This window comes from Coccidioides immitis (genome assembly GCF_000149335.2).
Source record: "Coccidioides immitis RS genomic scaffold supercont3.5, whole genome shotgun sequence".
NCBI classification, from domain to species: domain Eukaryota; kingdom Fungi; phylum Ascomycota; class Eurotiomycetes; order Onygenales; family Onygenaceae; genus Coccidioides; species Coccidioides immitis.
The window spans coordinates 377,797-392,753 of record NW_004504307.1 but is presented as its reverse complement, the minus strand read 5'-3'; the positions used below and the strand labels follow the sequence as shown (position 1 = coordinate 392,753).

Sequence of the window (14,957 nt, the reverse complement as noted above, 5' to 3'; positions counted from 1 at the left end):
GCGGATGAATGAGGAAGCCCGGAGACCGTCGCACGAAATACAATATACAGTGCTCCGTGGTCGAGTCCCCTATTTTCTTTTCTTTTCTTTTCTTTTCTTTTCTTTTCTTTTTCTTGTTCGTTTTTGCGGTCAGACGTCCCCCAATGACAAGCAGGACGGCTCCATAGGTAATTATTAACTCAACTGCAGTCAAGTCAATCCAGCATGGCCCTGACTCTCCCATGCCGCTGTCGCGGAGACCGGTTGGGCTCTGGCCTGGCCGTGGCCTCTTGTCGGGCTGCTTTTGCAGCAAAAACGGGCGGCGCTCGCACAATCTTCGGGCCGGTTGTGGAATGGTCGCATTAGTTAGGTTTTCCTGTAGATTTCCAAAACATGATCTTCACATTCGGAGTTTGTGCATCGGAACACAGGCATGTTCCAAGGCTGGAGCATTGACCTCGATGCAGCTTTGCGGCGGCGGAGAGGGAGGGTCTGTCGCAGGCTTGCTTCACTCTGACAGGACGTGTTTCCGGAACGGCCGTGAGAGAATTGGCGTTGAGATGTAACTTAGTGATAGTTAACTCACGACGTAACCGTGGCGGCGAGGCGTCCAAACCAAAGAGTAGTTTATAAAAATAACTACTCCGTACTCTGTACGGAGTAATTCCAATGTCTTAACATACACCGCAGCTCGTCCCATTCCACTAACTAACTAATTAGTTAGCGTTCTTTTTTTGGGACGCTGTCAAGCCTCCAGCCGATCTTCCAGCATCACGAACCCCGGATACGAAAGGCAGGGTGCGGGCGGGAACCCGGACATGGCATTGGGAGCGATAATGGTCCCGCTCGCCTGCTCTCGCGACATTATCGACGGACCGCATCCCGAACGGCTGTTCAAACTTAGCGAGAAGGCGGTCGAACTTAATGGTTGGTGAGATCCTTTTGGCTTTTCAGCTATGATGTATACCCCGCCTCCAGCAAAAAGCAAAGAACATTTGCCATCCAACAGGGGATGGGCCTCCTCTTGGTCTCCGTTTGCTGATTTTGATTTTCCTCGCCGTCCAGCCTGGCTGTTCTCGTTGTTGTTGTGCGGCATCATCCTCCTTCGCCCCGTCCGCCTCGAAACACTGTCCCTTCCGGCCCCTGGACGATGATCCCAGCGTGGACTGGGTTCTACGATGGAACGGAATCGCCCTAAGTATCAGTGCAAGCATGAAGGATGCAGCAAGTCGTACCTGAGGAGCGAACATCTCAATCGGCACACCCTCATCCGTACGTCTGGCTGTCCCAGTTGATCCCCCTGCGTCCCTCGATCCGGGCCGAAGTTCACTGACCAGGACCGTTTTATCGTCCACAGACAAAAAGGCCGCCTTCCACTGTTACCTGTGCCAGAAAGGCTTCACGCGCAAGTGAGAGAGATAGAGACAGAGCATCCGCTGACAGAGCACGAAAAAAAAAAAAAAAGCAGACCAAGAGGCGCTAACCTGACATCTCAACAGTGATCTCCTCAATGCCCATCTACGACGACACGAGAAGCGCGGCCAGGTCGCCGAGCTCGCGACGAAGTCCCAGTCGAACTCCACCTCCAGCCCTCCTCCGATCGTGTCGCCCACCGCTGGGAATAGCGGGCACGAGCAGTCGCCGGGAGAGCTCAAGTCCCCGACTGCCAGGGACTGGCAGTTCTCGCAGAACCAGCTCCACGACCCGCAGACCGTCACCGCGCCGCCCGTCGCAGCCACCGCTCCTGTGTCGATGACGCAGTTTTCGAATGCGATCACCTTGCCCCCTCCGCCGGCCCAAAGTTCCGATAACGCCCTGCTCTACCGCCCTGCGCAGCCCGCCGACGTTATACCCCAGCATCCTGTCTCGTCTGCCAGCATCCTCCCGCACCATTTGCCTCCACAACCGTTTGCGGCCGCGCCGGTGCTCGATGACGATTACACTTGGTTATTTCACGGCGCGAGTCTCTTCGATCTGCCGCCTGATGACTATCTTAACCTCCATTTTGGCGGTAGCCTCGGCCCTGCCTCACCTACAGTATTGCAAACCCTCCCCCCCTTTCCCTCTGGGTACGTCATGCCGCTGACGGGCCTTGTTAGGGATTTTATTCCCAGCCTTTAGACGCCCCGACCACTCAATCTGATTTCCCGCAATACACCATCCGCGATCATGAACGCCTTATAGCCGACTGTCCCGTGAGTGATGCGGCGCTCTTAATGTCATTAGACAATACGCTTACCAAACAGGTAGAATCTTCTAACCGGTCTTCTCAAATATCCTGCCCAAATAAACCAAATCCTGCACCAGGCACTTGACTACTGTGATATATATTTGCCGCTCTTTCACCGCCCAACGTTCGAGATCTCGTCGTGTCCGTCGGTGCTGCTTCTTGCACTATGCAGCCTTGGATCGTTTCTCAGCGGGTCTCCCGAACTATATGAAACCGGGAAGATGCTTCATAAGTACATATGGGGTTCAACAGTAGAAGTGTGCCGAAATCTCTAAATGATGCTTGGTGAGAAATGTCACTGATTCCCCCCTTTGTAACAGAAAGCTCTAGCTAGTCCTCGGGTGGAGATGTGGTTCCTTCAGTCATTGTAAGTGGCGCCCCAGAGCTGCATATGCATTCTGAACTGATTAATGACTCCGTACAGGGTGCTTATCGAGCATATTTGTACGTATACGATGGCTCGGCAACAGCATGAGATGGCGGAAATCGTGCATAGTATGATTGTCACTGTATGGACCGATCCCCAACCGTATGAAGCCTATTTTGCAAATGCAGCTTGCTGACGATCGTTTTCCATTACAGCTTGCTCGTCGAAATAATCTATTAACAGAAAGTTTCCGACCGGAGAGTGGATCCCGACAATCCCTTGAGATGAAATGGAAGGACTGGGCCCAAAGAGAATCCATCATTAGGTGAGTATATATATACTCCTTCGAGAAAAGGTGGACAGGCCTCTCACTGAATGTAGAATCGCATATACGATCTTCTCGAATGATGTTCAATATAGCGTGTTCTTCTCACATCACGCTTTACTCTCCGTGGGGATGATGAAACTCCCGCTCCCAAGCCCCTCGGCTGTGTGGGAAGCACGTACAGCAGCGGAATGGGAGACACAGCTGCGACAGATAAAGAAGTCAACGAGATCTCGTTATTACAGCCTTGATTCGGCTGTAGAATCAGTCATGTCAATGAGAGATCCGGACCATAAGCGAGAATTTATGCAGTGCTTCAATGTTTCGAACCCGCTGTCAATACATCTCCTCATCCATGGGATTGCCGCAGCAATAAGCGACTCTAAATATCGTTCTGTTGCCTCGTCGATGACGTCCGCGACTGAAAGCCTGAAAATGGCTGATTTTGACGAAGCATTGCGACACTGGCGATCCTGTTTCGACAAACTCCCCGAATCCGATAGAAAATCTAGGGTGTCGTGGTGCGCTCAAGTTATGTATCATTTCTCTGCGGTCCTTCTTCGCAATAATCTGTCGGACATCCAGATGGCCGCAGGAAGCGCTTACTCCTCAGGTCGCGCCGTTACCCCCCAATGCGCGCAAGCCGCATACTCTCGGCTCGTATCGACCGATCCCGTGAGCCACGATTCGTACCTTCATGGAGTGGAAGTGGTCAGCTTGTGTTTACAAGAAGCCGACAGCCAAACCTCCCTGAATACTGGCACCATAGGTTTTCCGACAACGGAAACTCGGCCGCTATGGCAGACTTATGGCGCCTTTCTCGGTTTGCTTGTCCTTTGGGCGCGCACATTAGGTTTGGAACGAGAGGACGGCGAGGAAAAAGGGCCAGCTAACGCGTCTACGATTCTATCGTCAAATTCAATCCCGGCAGTCGCGGCGACTACGTTGAATAATATGTATCAACGGGAGTTGGCGCGTGCGGAATCTTCGCGGGATGACGGGAGGATGTTGAAAACCGAGTTACGCCAGTTGATTGCGATTGTGTGTGATCGCCTAACGGCGCGGCCGTGGGAGATATGTAAGCATGCCTTTACCCGCCCCTTATCTACATTGTTCTATCAACTAGAGTAGAGGGGTTTTATTGCTAACATCTACGGTTGTTCAGCTCACGAAGCGGCTCGAATTTTGACTTCCTTGGGAGAAAGAGAAGCACCAGGCCGGCAGTCATTCAGCTCTCACAATGGGAATCACCCCAGATAGCACCAGCCATCATAAAAAAAAACATCGAATTTTTTTTTGCACTGTTCTATGTATTATGTGTTTATATGATTTCTTTGTCTGTCATATAGGGTTGATGTTGGGTTGATGTTGTGTATTAGCCATGCTAGAGAGATGAAGCCCTCCTAACGCTGTCTCTGGCTTAACCAGTTCACGTCTAGTATCGTCTTTTCCATGTTCCAACAAGCTGGTCTTTACCCACCACGGGCCCCTTTCTACTTTCCCTCCTTTTTGGCTTTTGATACCCTGCGGGCCCTGTGTACCTTGCAAGGTACAGCCTTGGCCCTTCTATTCCTTTTTTTTTTTTTTTTTTTTTTTTTTTTTTTTTTTTTTTGAATGTATGTATCATTATTCTACTTTCTATGATCGCACACTACAGTACGGAGTATTGTTTTATGATATAAAATTTACCCTTCGTACGGCGCGGGATGCTTGGGCAAGGATCTCTAACTGCGACGTATATGCGAAGTATTTTTCCAACGGAGCCGATTTCTAAGACACAGTACGGGGAGCACAAGCTATCCCAAAACGGGTTGGCATGTGTATATATAAGCTTTGGGGTCAAACTCTATTAGGCTTGGCGCGGAGAGATTATTACGTAATAAATTCAGCCAATCACAGATCCCAGAATCTCCTCGCCGCCACGACTCCCAGCCACGGTGCAGCGCCACGCACCGAACTGGAATCGGGGCTTGCTCGCTCTTCACGCCTCTACCTGGTTGAACTGCAACATTCAGCCCAGCTGCGCGACATTTTTCCCCCCCCACCACGCCGATTGCTGAGGTTCCTGCGCTAGTTAGCTGGTCGCACCACATGCCAGTTTAGCTTTTTCGTACATAATAATAAAAAAAAAAAGAAAAAAAAAAAGCTTGTTTGCGGAGATATCTGTCAGTGGGACTCTGTCGACCCGGCCTCCACGTCGTCTTAAGGACTCTCCCATGGAAAAAGGGGGAGGGGAAAAAAACGAAAAAAAGGAAAAAGAAGACCAGTGCCTCACGTGGAACGATATGTCCGATGATAGTGAAGTTTTTGTGGGATGATGTTGGAGACTGATAATCGCCTGTTGCCCTCTTATTTCTTGGAGAAGGCTGTGAGACAACAATTCCATCTACTCACAAAATGCCTCATTATCGGTGCCCGGAGGCATGTCCATCCATTGGTCACTCCATGCTCCGTGGAAATGAAGGGTTTAACCGAAGCACAAAGAAGTTTCTGCAGATACGCCAGTTACCGGAGCTCCCGCCGTGGGATGCCCGCTGGCCAGGGTCTGGATTGTCTCCTGTCGCAAAGGATTCCCATCAGGCGGAGCTCTAAGAGCTTGGGACGGTTTCCACATAGTCGAATTATTAGATCCGCGGTGCTGCGGCCGTGGCTGCCTCGGTTTTACGCTATTCCCCAAATCCTACGATGGGCCATGCCCGTGGTACCGGTAGGTCACTGATATTGTAAATGGTATGGGTTTCCTTCTGAAAGCTCGGATTGACGCTGAAAAAAGACTGTTGTCTTTCCAAGGCGCCCATATACTCGCGAACGGGCCAGTTCGTGAATGCGCATACCGATGCCATGATGGAATGGTATGATTCGTCATTCATGGATTGAATAGGCGTCTTGAGAAGGCTACGCGTCCAGCCGTGCTAGGATAGTCATCCTAACCTCAGCAGAGGAGATCTTTACGCGAGACAGTCGTCAGGCTCCTTAACCCTAACCTTGTGCGTAGAGTTGACTTCAGGGACGTTACTTGATATCCGTCCCTTCTGCTCCTGCTGTGGCGGATGTTCCGAAACTCTGCGCCGCCACCTTATCACCGATCTGGGGATATTGTCAATATAGCTGTTCTACTTTGGGGTCGCGCCTGATCACACCCTACGGGAGGTTGGGCTGTGCGGCCGGTGCAGCCTCGTTTCACGGCTACCGTTTATTTGCATCCACGTTAAGAGCAGCTGGCTTTTACCGACCAATATGTCCATGCGGTCACGCATGTGATGGAGCTGCCAACTCCATGATCGGTATAATTTAAGGCTGGTAAATCGCTGCCTCGTTCACTAATCGACTGTCCTAGTCCTTGCTCACCTGCTCCTTTTTTATTTCCATGTTACCATATCCCTGATATATCGACAGTAGGAGACCCCCCGGCCCCAGAGCTTTTCACGTCTAACAATCTCGCCGATTCCGGAGCACCCCATTTATCGGTGGTCTGAGTACCGCTGCGTGGCTTGTGATCATGAGGAGCCTCGTATCAACATTCATTCTTGGGGCTGTAACCACGATGGTTGCAGGTGCTCCGACTGAGCATGCACTTACGGTTGACATGCTCTCTGAAGCAGGCAAGACCCTGTGGAGGGAGATCGAAACTACCATCCCCAATGCAACGGTGTCTGATTTCTTCGTCAAGCCAAGAGAGCATTTTCGGCGATCTGACAGCGAGTGGGATCATATTGTTCATGGATCTAGCATCGAGGGAGGCTTCTCTACCGCCGGTGGTGCCCACGAAAGCCTCGAAAAGTACGGTCTCAGAGTGAAGGTTGTCGACCCAAGCAAGCTTGGAGTTGATCCCGGTGTCAAGCAATACAGTGGCTATCTTGACGACCATGGCAGCGGAAAGCATCTTTTCTTCTGTTAGTATAGCCACCTCTCTTCCTTGTTGATCAGCTAATGCTGATCCTTAGACCCACTAAAGGGTTCTTTGAATCTCGAAATGACCCAAAGAAGGACCCTATCGTGTTGTGGCTCAATGGCGGCCCTGGATGTTCATCTATGACCGGCCTTTTTATGGAACTCGGCCCTTCACGAGTCGATCAGAATCTCAAGCTTGTGCATAACCCATATGCATGGAACAGCAAAGCCTCCATTCTTTTCCTTGATCAGCCCGTTAATACGGGGTTTTCCTATAGTGATACCCCAGTCAGCGATACCGTCTCGGCTTCCAAAGACGTCTATGCCTTTTTGAAAATGTGGTTCAAGCAGTTTCCGGAGTACTCTACTCTCCCTTTGCACATTGCTGGCGAATCCTATGCAGGCCACTACATCCCTCAATATGCTTCGGATATCCTTGAGCATGGAGGCATCAACCTCAAGTCTATCATGATTGGTAACGGAATTACTGACCCTAAAACTCAAGCTGCCGGTTACGAACCGACGGGCTGCGGCAAGGGCGGATACCCTGCTGTCCTCAGCCCAGGCATCTGCACCCAGCTAGAACGCGCTCTTCCCGAATGCCAGCAAGCCATACAAGCCTGCTACGATACCATGGACACGCGCACCTGCATCAATTCCGCCAATACCTGCAACTCATATTTCATTAACCTTTTCCCACCCACCCGCAATATCTACGACATACGCTACCCGTGCAAGGACCGGACCAACCGCTGCTATCCCATCCTGGGTTGGATCACCCGCTGGCTCAACCAGCCGAACGTCATTGAGGCCGTAGGCGCCGAAGTCCGTAGGTTCGAAGCCTGCAGTAGCAAGGTTCACCTTGCTTTTTTCAACAGCGGTGACACGTCTCGTCCATACCACCGCAAGGTTCCCGGTATCCTCGCGAAGATCCCAGTCCTTATCTATGCTGGAGATGCGGACTATTCCTGCAGCTGGACTGGCAACCGGATGTGGGTTGAGGCTCTCGACTGGCCTGGTAGGGCTGAGTTCGTCGCTCAGCCGCTGAAGGATATCAAGATAGGTCGTAAGAAGTACGGCAAGTTCAAGTCCTATAAGAATCTTGCCTTATTGCGTATTAACCAGGCTGGCCACTTTGTCCCCTATGATCAGCCAGCGGTAGCTTTGGATTTCTTCACTAAATGGATCACTGGCAAGCTGAAGTAGTAGACAGGCTACTGCGTCAGCGAGTGGGTTGTCCCTCCGGCGGCAGCATTCACGTATATAATTGGCTGCTTTTAGTTTGCGAATATAGTTGTTGTTTCCCACCGCAATTCCTTGGCCAAACTATGAATAAGGAGATGGCTGCCTGTCAGAATTCACAAGAGCGAGTGCCTAGCTGTTTGGCAGCATTTTTTAACCAAGGCGGACGCTATCTTCAAGCAGCTTGTCAGCTGTTGTGAAGCACTGGTTAATATCTCCAAGGCCACTTTGATGCACTTGACACACTAACATTCATATATGCTAGGAGGGATAGTGATCAACTCAGTGGCTGACTAGTTAAGTCCTATCTGGTGTCAACGTGGCCTTGTGGCCTTCTCTCCGCATCTTCGTGAGAGATCTGGCTGCTGTGGGCTCCGATAAAATGCGTCATGTCAATAGTATAGTTAGACGCAATTGTTGATCGCGGGGAATCAAAGGTGGATTTCTCCATCCAGCGACGGTCACCACAATCACATCCCATCTCAGCCCGGGTCCAGCTTCTCCGGGTATTTAGGCCCAACCGGACATCCTGCTGCGAGATTATGAGTGAGCGTGGCCTGCCGGTTCGATTGCTGGCGCGAACTTTGCGGATTGCTAATTTTATTGGCGCGAGGTTCGCTGATTTATAATGACGAATCCAGCCATGCCTTGAGGAACAAGGACACGCGACGCTTCTCCCCAACGAACCCGCGTCGATCCCGTCGGTCGGTCAATGTAACTGCGGAGTCGACAGCAATACGGGCTCACTGCTGAACAGCAGTGGCTGGACTTTGCTGGATTTCAAAAGCTCGACCCAGCCCGCCTAGTTCAAAAAGCTCGTCGAAGACCAGAGCGATGGGAGCTTGCCTGGTGTTCTGGTCTACGAGGAACCGCTTGACTTGAGCTACCTTTACGACAGAGACCCTGTGATCATCCGAGCGAACATGGCTTCTGCAGACATTCCCTCGGCCCCTCCGCTATCCCACATCCTTGAAACTGTCCTCTATGTGCGCGACGTCCAGGTGTCAGCCAAATTCTACACAGACGTGCTTCAGACACCACCCTTTATTGTCATGGTGGGATGGCCAGTCTAACCAGAAAGCCCGTTCGCGAGTTGACATGGCGTATTTCTCGCAGGACAACGTGGCCGGTTTCGCCCTCGGCACCACGACTCTTCTACTCTTCAAACTGGGCGGAACAGATGATGACCGCACCAGACCCGGCGGTATGATTCCGAAGCATGGCCCCACGAAACCGCTTTCCTCTGTCCTCATGTCGGCCCGGCCGAGTGCCAGTGACGACTTGGTGCCGAATCTTAGACAGCATTTCTGCTTTGCCGTTTCCGACCCGGGAGCCGTGAAGCTGTGGGATGAGAGGCTACAGAAACTCGGCATAAAGATCAGGTCAAGAATGGACTGGCAAGCCGGAGGGAAGAGTGTCTACTTTGAAGATCCGGATGGTCATGTTGGTGAGATTGGCTCGAGGGGGCTTTGGGCTCATTATCCTTTGGAGGAGGACTGAACTATCGTGCCCCGTTGGCCTCTGGTTACAAGGTGGGTTGAGAAGTTGTTTGCGAGTAACTTTGCATAAGATTGTCATTTAATACAGTCGCGTGAAACGTTCTACAGGAGGCCAGGCAAACAACACTGTCTTGTTTGCCGAGGGGATTTTTCTGGTCTAATAACTATGAATGTTTGTCGCAAATGTCACATAGATTGATTTCCAACTTTTTGGCAGGACGGTGGCACCGTCTCCTGCAAGTGCCAACAATCTTTTGCCAGTGATCTGTTTGCTTCTGAGGCTCATCAGGTTGCATATGGAGAAGACAATTACCCTGTGAACCTCGCTACAAGGACTATAAAGGACCACTGCTTTACCATCCTACTCGCTTCCAGTTGGGTCTTAGAAGCTTGTTATACCGGGTTATAGGTATAAATGGTGATGTGTTTGGGCGCTCATTTCACGGCCTCCGAACATACCATCATCTAATCCACCTGTGGCACTGCAGGCGTTTCCGTCTGATATATCGCTACCGACGTCCGAAACTTGACCATAATATATATATATATATAACGCCGCCACAGATTTTCATAACTGGGATGGCGTGCTTCAGCCCAAAACCAGCCCTCGAGATAAACGACGTTTCAAAACCCATGATCGGTTATCTCTAGCACATCCGCAGCTCCACTAACTAACCATCCTCGGCTTCTCTCAAATCGAAATGTCGCTTTCTCTTGCCCTTGAGTATCCATGGTTGCTTGATCCTCCGTTTCAATATCCATATATCCCCGGCTACTCGAGAGACACTTTCCCCTCGTTGATAACGAAATCTCCCTTCGGGATCCAACCCCTTAGAAGGGTGGTCGTTCTTTATCCTCTCACCGACAGCCGTTGTTATTTATACATGGTGACCCAAAACCATTTTAAACGCGAACCCGGAAACCCTGGTTCAGGGGCTTGATGAGAAACTCCTATTCGGCTAGCATATTTTCGAGATTATACGCCGCTACATCGCCGCCATCTCGCCGTTAAATATTCCAGACGTGTTATACTTAGGCGCAACGATCCAGGTCCCTCGCCGGCTCTGCTATCTAGTATAATTGTTTGCTCGTTAACGGACACTGTTCCCTCCAAATAATATCCTCTTTGTGGGGCGAGATCTCTCGTATCTACAAACTGGCTGCCCTCAAACCTACCCACGCGCTGGAGGTTGGGCATTTCCGCCGCAAAACTTGTGCTATCAGGTTGGCCGTCGCGTATACCCAGTGGAGGCAGCGTGCCTGGTGGCCTTAGAAGTCACTATATACAGGGTATAGTCGTTTTGCAGCGAAATTGCAAATGGCTCTACTGACATATATACCCATGTGTGTGTGTGTGTGTGTATCTTGAGGAGATTGCGAACCGCGATGCCTAGCCGACATATTCGTAGTTCCCCCTCTTGTCTGGCTGTCACTCTAGCTCTGCTGTTGGGTGCTGATTGATAAAGAGGGAAGCTCAATTGTGTATATATCCCGCAACGACGCCGTATTTCGTGGTGGTAACGCAGTACTCCGATGCGCAATCACTCTGGGTGCTTATATAGTATTCCTTGGGAAGCAGGCGATACGAAGGGCCGCACACACGAAATCAGTGCTTTTGGGCCCTTGTACCCGGGCATTTCTTACCAACCAATTTTTTAGCTATCGTCGCTCGCAGCTCGGACGAGATCTCTAAGGGGAAAGCAGGTTGGATGAATCATCTCATATACTTGACATATGTGTCCTGCCATGCATGCCCACAGCTTCGATAGCTCTTTTGATTTTATATTTATGGAGTACATTCCTGGCTTTTGTAAACTTGGATGTTGTTGTCTGAGAACCAACAAATTAAAAAGGCTTGTAGATTGCACGCAGATTTCCATGAAGTTCCCCCTTAGTAACTGGTGTATCTGTGCACTTTTGCTGGTTACTCGCATCAAGGCTCGTTGAAGTGTTTGGAATGATGTTTGGCTTTTCTATTGTACTACCTCCAATTAACATTTTTCCTAAGTGACTAGAGATCATATTGTTAACCCAGCCAACCCCGACCCCTTTCCTCTTTTTTTTTTTTTTTTTTTTTTGTTGCAGAACAAGGTGGTGATCATCCCCAAAATCAGGCACCTGGACATTTTTTTTCGAGTCGAAGAGAGCTGAATTGTGTAGGACCAAGTGTCCATGAAGTGGGTTTATGATAGTTACCTGATAATCGCTTCCAATTTCTCTTCAGCAATAAATAATCACATTCACCGCCTATTTTGAGCTCATCATTTTATGAAATTCAACATGAGCTCCCCCCCACAAAAAAAAGGAAAACTCGTCATATAAAGCCATAACTTCATGCAACAATCTCCTCCGATTCCTCGATGATCTCTTCCACAATTTCCTCCACAATAGTATCGTCTTCGGCACCGGGAGTAGGTTTGGCAGCCGGTTCTTCTTCGTACTTGGGCAGTCCCAGAACTTCACGCTCCTCTTCGACCATCTCCTTCTCCTTCTTGAGCCAGGCGGTCCATTCGTTAAGCAGTCTCTTACGCATCTCGACAATAGCGGTATTCGCGATGTCGACGGCGTACTTGTCTTCTTCGTCGAATTCGCGGGAGTACTCACGGAGGTTTCGTCGGACCTTCTTTTGTTCCTCCTTGGAGAGAAGTGTTGGGGGTCGTGGGCGCCAGACTAGTTGCTTGAATTTCTCAACAGCATGTTCTGTGAGTGTGGTTCCGGAGAAGGTGTGGATATGGTACCCGTTTTCGAGCTACAGGTTGATTAGCAAGAAATAACAAGTAGGGAAACACAAGGAACATGGGGGCTAACCGAGTGAGTCCAGGCACTGGCGCTAGAGACAACATAACGGCCTGTTGGGTCCCAATCAATATCAGTGACGCCAAAGTGCTCGTTAGTCTTCATTAGCTGCAGGTTTGCACTCAAATCCTTCTCATTTTCCGGCTTCTCGCCTTCAAAGTCGAGATCCCAGAAATCAATATCGAAGTGCTGTTGAGAGTGGACAGTAGCAACAACGACGAATCTACCCTTAGGTGACCAGTAAATGCCGTTACTAGTCTTCTTTTCGATGGTACGAACGAGTTTGAAGTTACCAGCAGCACCACTCTTTGTCTTCTCGGGAGCGAAAAACGAGACTGCAGTTTTTGGGGGAACAGCGGTGCCAGTAGGTACCTCTCCAGTGGTGATGAGAACGAAGCGGTTGCCCTTAGGCTCCCAAGCGAAGTTAATGACGGTATCCTTGAGCGAGTCGACGACTTCGACGGGGACACCTTTCTCGCGAACACGGAAGATCTCGAGGTTGGTGGCCAACGACTTCTTGGACTTGGAATGTCTGTCGACCTTGACGCAGACGTATGCTCCCTGGGATTGCCAATGTAACTTGACATCGGAAACATTGAAAAGATTTCGTGTTCGGACAACTTCCTTGGAGGGGATGCTCATCAAGCCGACCTTGGCAGGATTGCTACCGATCTCAGGGGTCCAGAAGGAGAGTAGCTGTTCAGACTGCTTGACTCCTTCACGTTGAACGGTCGCTGGGGACCATTCGAAGTCCATGACACCTTCAATCTTGACCGATGTTCTATCCAGAAGATTCATGCGGGGTAGTTCGTAGATGGAGATGGATTGGCCTGGGAGCATGCGAGCGACAAACTTCTCATCGGCCGACCATTTGAAGGCCGGCCACTGCACCTTCTTCTTGGCCTGGGCAGCGTCACCGTCAGGCCCAGCGGGAGCAGCGAGCTCGTGGGAAACGAATGATCGAAGTGGCTTTCCGGTCGTGATGTCCCAGATTATAATGTTTTTCCCTTCCTCCTCGTAGGAGAGCGCACCGGGAGGTCCGTCAAGCTGGATCGGACGGCTGGACCAGGTAGTCAAGTATTTTTCACCGGGCGAGAATTCCATCAGAGAAACGAAAGGATGAGGGAACTGCTTCTGTTTGCCGAACTGGGGGCCGCCCCACAGCTGTACGCCCTGGGGATGCACGGAGGCGAGGTAGGTACCGAGGGGAGACCATTGCACGAAGAGCTGAGTCCAGTGGTCGCGGTCGACGACGTTCTCGGGCGGGTTGTTCTTCATGTTCCAGAAAACGCCGACCTTGTCGCCTCTGTACATGGCGAATTGGTCACGGGCGTTGGGGTCTCCGAGCCAGGATCGCAGATGCTCCTTCTCCTGGAACGGCTCGATTTTTGGCGGGGTATATTCCTCGTCGACACGGCCCTCTCGTCCATAGCGATCAATGTCGGTCAGCTTGTTGACCGCCAAAGTATGCTTCTTATCCAGGGGAGTGCCGTGTAGGTGTTTCGTAGCGGCGATTGCCTGTTCCGGGGTGTCGTATTCAACGAAGGCAAAGCTACAGCCGTCAGCATTGAACAACCACGATCCCCGGGGGGGGGGAGGAAATAAGGGGCTTGTCTCGTCTAGCCTCACCCTTCAGACATGCCCTTCTCGTTGAGGGGCATGAAGATGGCATCTTCTCTCGTTCTGCCGACGGTGTTTAATTTTTTCAACAAGAACTTGATGAGTTTTGGTTTGCTTTCTTCGGGGACGACTGGAAGTCCGTCGATCACAACAAAGGCGTCGAGGCCCTCTTCCAGTCGGACCTCATATTGCGCTTTCAGATCTGAAGTCAAAAAGAAAAAAAAAAAAGGCGAGATTAGCGGAGTCGCGAAAAGGGGAGGAGGGGTTCTGTTTGCAAATTCGACGTCGGGCCAAACGGTTCAACGTACCTGAAAAGTCGATCTCAACCTCTTCCTCGTGGAGGTCTTGCTCCGAGAGAGTATCAAAACTTGGCGCCATGATGGCTGGAGGATCTCACAGGGACACGGAACGACAAGGGGAAAGGTGAGGGTCGCGCTGGATAACTGCAGGATATTCGCTCGGCAAGCACGGCGTCCAGCTACTCTTGACCGCTGCGTTGTTGTTGTCGTCGCCAACGTCGTCGTCCTGCTTTCTGCTTGCTTGCTTGCTTTGCTTGCTTGCTTCGTTCTGCCGCCGAAAACGAAAAATCGCCGTCCTAGTCGGGTTAGGCTGGATCCGGCCAGTTTAGGGTTTAGGGCTTAGGGTCCGAACCAAGAAAAAAAACCAAAGATTACGTAATTAATATGACGCTATGTGACTAAACCGGATTTGGAAATATGCGCCACTAGCCACCCCATGTGGCTGCGGGTGCGGCTGATGATGACTCAGCAGTGAGAGCTGCGAGCCGCTGATTGGTCCCCGCCGCGCATCTCGCGATCACCGTCGCTCTGCTTGCCGTTTCTGGGTTGCTTGGTTTCCGGCTGCTGCTGCTGCTGTCCATCTCACTCTCTCTCTTCTTCTTCTCTCTCTCTCTCTCTCTCACTCTCACTCTCTCACACACACACTCTCTATCTGCGTGATCTGGCTGCTTTGGGCTGGCTGCTGCTGGAGTGCGACGAGCAAAGCAAT

General features: G+C 50.9%; 5 protein-coding genes across 5 annotated transcripts; 3 read left to right on the top strand and 2 right to left on the bottom strand.

The window, feature by feature from the left end:
• Positions 1 to 815: 815 nt before the first annotated feature.
• CIMG_13525 (uncharacterized protein) lies at positions 816 to 4,161 on the top strand (the record flags this gene model as incomplete). Its single annotated transcript, XM_001238946.2, has 11 exons — positions 816 to 910; positions 1,045 to 1,149; positions 1,317 to 1,388; positions 1,479 to 2,016; positions 2,079 to 2,174; positions 2,230 to 2,466; positions 2,530 to 2,576; positions 2,634 to 2,718; positions 2,792 to 2,901; positions 2,958 to 3,979; positions 4,067 to 4,161. The coding sequence occupies 11 exons, from the start codon at positions 816 to 818 to the stop codon at positions 4,159 to 4,161; spliced, it is 2,502 nt and encodes an 833-aa protein (XP_001238947.2).
• A 1,406-nt stretch (positions 4,162 to 5,567) lies between these two features.
• Positions 5,568 to 6,158, bottom strand: CIMG_12466 (uncharacterized protein; the record flags this gene model as incomplete). Its single annotated transcript, XM_012358369.1, has 3 exons — positions 5,568 to 5,813; positions 5,886 to 5,988; positions 6,040 to 6,158. 3 exons carry the CDS (start codon positions 6,156 to 6,158, stop codon positions 5,568 to 5,570), a joined length of 468 nt encoding a protein of 155 aa, XP_012213792.1.
• Positions 6,159 to 6,400: 242 nt separating this feature from the next.
• Positions 6,401 to 8,098, top strand: CIMG_09968 (carboxypeptidase Y; the record flags this gene model as incomplete). The annotated part of the gene is made up of 2 exons (XM_001238945.2): positions 6,401 to 6,794; positions 6,857 to 8,098. The coding sequence occupies 2 exons, from the start codon at positions 6,401 to 6,403 to the stop codon at positions 7,996 to 7,998; spliced, it is 1,536 nt and encodes a 511-aa protein (XP_001238946.1). The 3' UTR covers positions 7,999 to 8,098.
• Positions 8,099 to 8,452: 354 nt separating this feature from the next.
• CIMG_09967 (uncharacterized protein) lies at positions 8,453 to 10,034 on the top strand. The gene has a single exon (XM_001238944.2). The coding sequence runs from the start codon at positions 9,019 to 9,021 to the stop codon at positions 9,532 to 9,534; it is 516 nt and encodes a 171-aa protein (XP_001238945.2). The 5' UTR covers positions 8,453 to 9,018; the 3' UTR covers positions 9,535 to 10,034.
• A 1,545-nt stretch (positions 10,035 to 11,579) lies between these two features.
• CIMG_09966 (eukaryotic translation initiation factor 3 subunit B) lies at positions 11,580 to 14,465 on the bottom strand. Its single transcript, XM_001238943.2, has 4 exons — positions 14,258 to 14,465; positions 13,959 to 14,151; positions 12,342 to 13,881; positions 11,580 to 12,282 (listed from the first exon to the last, which is right to left on the bottom strand). Exons 1-4 carry the CDS (start codon positions 14,325 to 14,327, stop codon positions 11,866 to 11,868), a joined length of 2,220 nt encoding a protein of 739 aa, XP_001238944.1. The 5' UTR covers positions 14,328 to 14,465; the 3' UTR covers positions 11,580 to 11,865.
• Between the last annotated feature and the right edge of the window lie 492 nt (positions 14,466 to 14,957).